The 2654-nt window shown below is 37.3% G+C and overlaps 1 protein-coding gene across 1 annotated transcript; it reads right to left on the bottom strand.

The window, feature by feature from the left end:
• Positions 1–1019: 1019 nt before the first annotated feature.
• LOC131767909 (small nuclear ribonucleoprotein G) lies at positions 1020–1394 on the bottom strand. The gene has a single exon (XM_059083337.2). The coding sequence runs from the start codon at positions 1341–1343 to the stop codon at positions 1113–1115; it is 231 nt and encodes a 76-aa protein (XP_058939320.1). The 5' UTR covers positions 1344–1394; the 3' UTR covers positions 1020–1112.
• Between the last annotated feature and the right edge of the window lie 1260 nt (positions 1395–2654).

The raw sequence follows: 2654 nt of genomic DNA on the forward strand, positions 1-2654 counted from the left end.
TTGTCTTCAGTAAGAGACTTCAAAAACTATGCTTTTGCAAGTAAATTCAAGTTTCTTTATTTTGAGTTAGGTTGCCCTTTGCTGTAATATTTACTGAAATGTAGATTAAGTTTACTTGGCATATTTTATTGTACCTTTAATTATACACATCTAGCATTAAAGAACTGAAGAATATGACCCAAATTCTTGCCTAAAAGGAATCTCTCCATCTAGTTGGGTGAAAAAAATAAAGACTTTGAAAAAACTAATAACACCAGTGCAACTCTTTTAAAAGAGTCATGACACAGGAGAGCTCTCACATGTACCAAATATAGTGTGTAAGAGTAGCTCTGCCCTTACAATCATGTGATAAGTGAGATTATAGTTAAGCTATTTTGAGCTTATAAAACTGTAATGATTATAAATTCCAGTTGACCTGTGTGAGGAGAAAGAGTGATAAATAAGAATTCAAAGTCAGAAAAAGCTTGGGACCAGAACTGACCCCAGAGACTAGAATGGCTGTAGAGCTGAAGAATACCAGAAGAGACAAAGGTAGAGATGGGGAGGGTGGAGATTCTACAAGAGAAGATTAGATAGTATATCCTGGATGGGTCTAATAACCCTGGGAATAGATCCAAACCAAATTCAAGGCCAGCTTGCTCAGTGTAATTTAAGTGCTGCATTGGAAAGAGAATATGCCTTGGCAATAGAGACCTGAGTTTTTGTCATGGCTCAGCCACTTCTCAGCTATGTGACCCTGACACATTTTTCTCAGTTGTGAAACTGGGATGATAACTATGCATTAATGCTATAAGGATTAGGCCTCCTGATAGGATTCCAGGCACATAGAAGATATTCACTGAATGGTGGCTATAGTTCTTGTTGTCGTTCAGGTAAAAGGAACAAAATCCTGTGTATTCTGGAGTTGTCATTGCAAGGCAGTTTTGAATTAAATTATTTGTGTTTTAATATTTTGCATTTTGAAATTCTTTTTTTTTTTTTTGACTATTACAGAAGTTTATTTAACAAAAAAGTTCAGTAAGAAAATGTACACGACCCAATTTTCATCGTAGTAAAATGTGGAGAGGGGACATGTGGAAGCAGTTGATTTCTCTGGTGAAGACAGCCACTGTTCATACTCGTTCCAAAGCTTCTAACATGATGATACTATTTCCTCGTATTACCACCATTCCAATATTGTTCTGTTGCCCACTAGTTGCCATCTCCACACATTCATCTATCACAAGATTCATAAAGGGATCAAATCCCCTCAATATTCCTTGGACATGTCTGCCACCATTTAATTTCAACGATAACTTCTTGTCCATAAATTTTTTCAACTCGGGAGGGTGAGCTTTACTCATGATGCCTACTCGAGGAGCTCAAAGATGCCTCCAAACGGAACTCGAGTCGTCCTTCTTCTGAAATTCTTGATTTTTAATATTTTGTCTGTTTTCCATTGCTCCCACTTTTTTTTTTTTTAACAGCTTTATTGGAGTATAACTGTTTTACAATGGTGTGTTAGTTTCTGCTTTACAACAAAATGAATCAGTTATACATATACATATGTTCCCATATCTCTTCCCTCTTGCGTCACCCTCTCTGCCAACCTCCCTATCCCAACCCTCTAGGTGGTCACAAAGCACAGAGGTGATCTCCCTGTGCTATGCGGCAGCTTCCCACTAGCTATCTAATTTACATTTGGTAGTGTATATATGTCCATGCCACTCTCTCACTTCGTCACAGCTTACCCTTCCCCCTCCCCATATCCTCAAGTCCATTCTCTAGTAGGTCTGTGTTTTATTCCCATCCTACCACTAATCTCTTCATGACTTTTTTTCGTAGATTCCATATATATGTGTTAGCCTAGGGTATTTGTTTTTCTCCTTCTGACTTACTTCACTCTGTATGACAGACTCCAGGTCTATCCACCTCATTACAAATAACTCAGTTTCATTTCTTTTTATGGCTGAGTAATATTCCATTGTATATATGTGCCACATCTTCTTTATCCATTCATCTGTTGATGGACACTTAGGTTGCTTCCATATCCTGGCTATTGTAAATAGAGCTGCAATGAACATTTTGGTACATGACTCTTTTTGAATTATGGTGTTCTCAGGGAATATGCCCAGTAGTGGGATTGCTGGGTCGTATGGTAGTTCTATTTGTAGTTTTCTAAGGAACCTCCATACTGTTCTCCATAGTGGCTGTATCAATTTACATTCCCACCAGCAGTGCAAGAGTGTTCCCTTTTCTCCACACTGTCTCCAGCATTTATTGTTTGTAGATTTTTTGACGATGGCCATTCTGACTTGTGTGAGATGATATCTTATTGTAGTTTTGATTTGCATTTCTTTAATGATTAATGATGTTGAGCATTCTTTCATGTGTTTGTTTGCAATCTGTATATCTTCTTTGGAGAAATGTCTATTTAGTTCTTCTGCCCATTTTTGGATTGGGTTGTTTGTTTTTTTGTTATTGAGCTGCATGAGTTGCTTATAAATTTTGGAGATTAATCCTTTGTCAGTTGCTTCACTTGCAACTATTTTCTCCCATTCTGAGGGTTATCTTTTGGTCTTATTTATGGTATCCTTTGCTGTGCAAAAGCATTTAAGTTTCATTAGGTCCCATTTGTTGATTTTTGTTTTTATTTCCATTTCTCTAGGAGGTGG

Source organism: Kogia breviceps, chromosome 13 (genome assembly GCF_026419965.1).
Source record: "Kogia breviceps isolate mKogBre1 chromosome 13, mKogBre1 haplotype 1, whole genome shotgun sequence".
NCBI lineage: Eukaryota > Metazoa > Chordata > Mammalia > Artiodactyla > Physeteridae > Kogia > Kogia breviceps.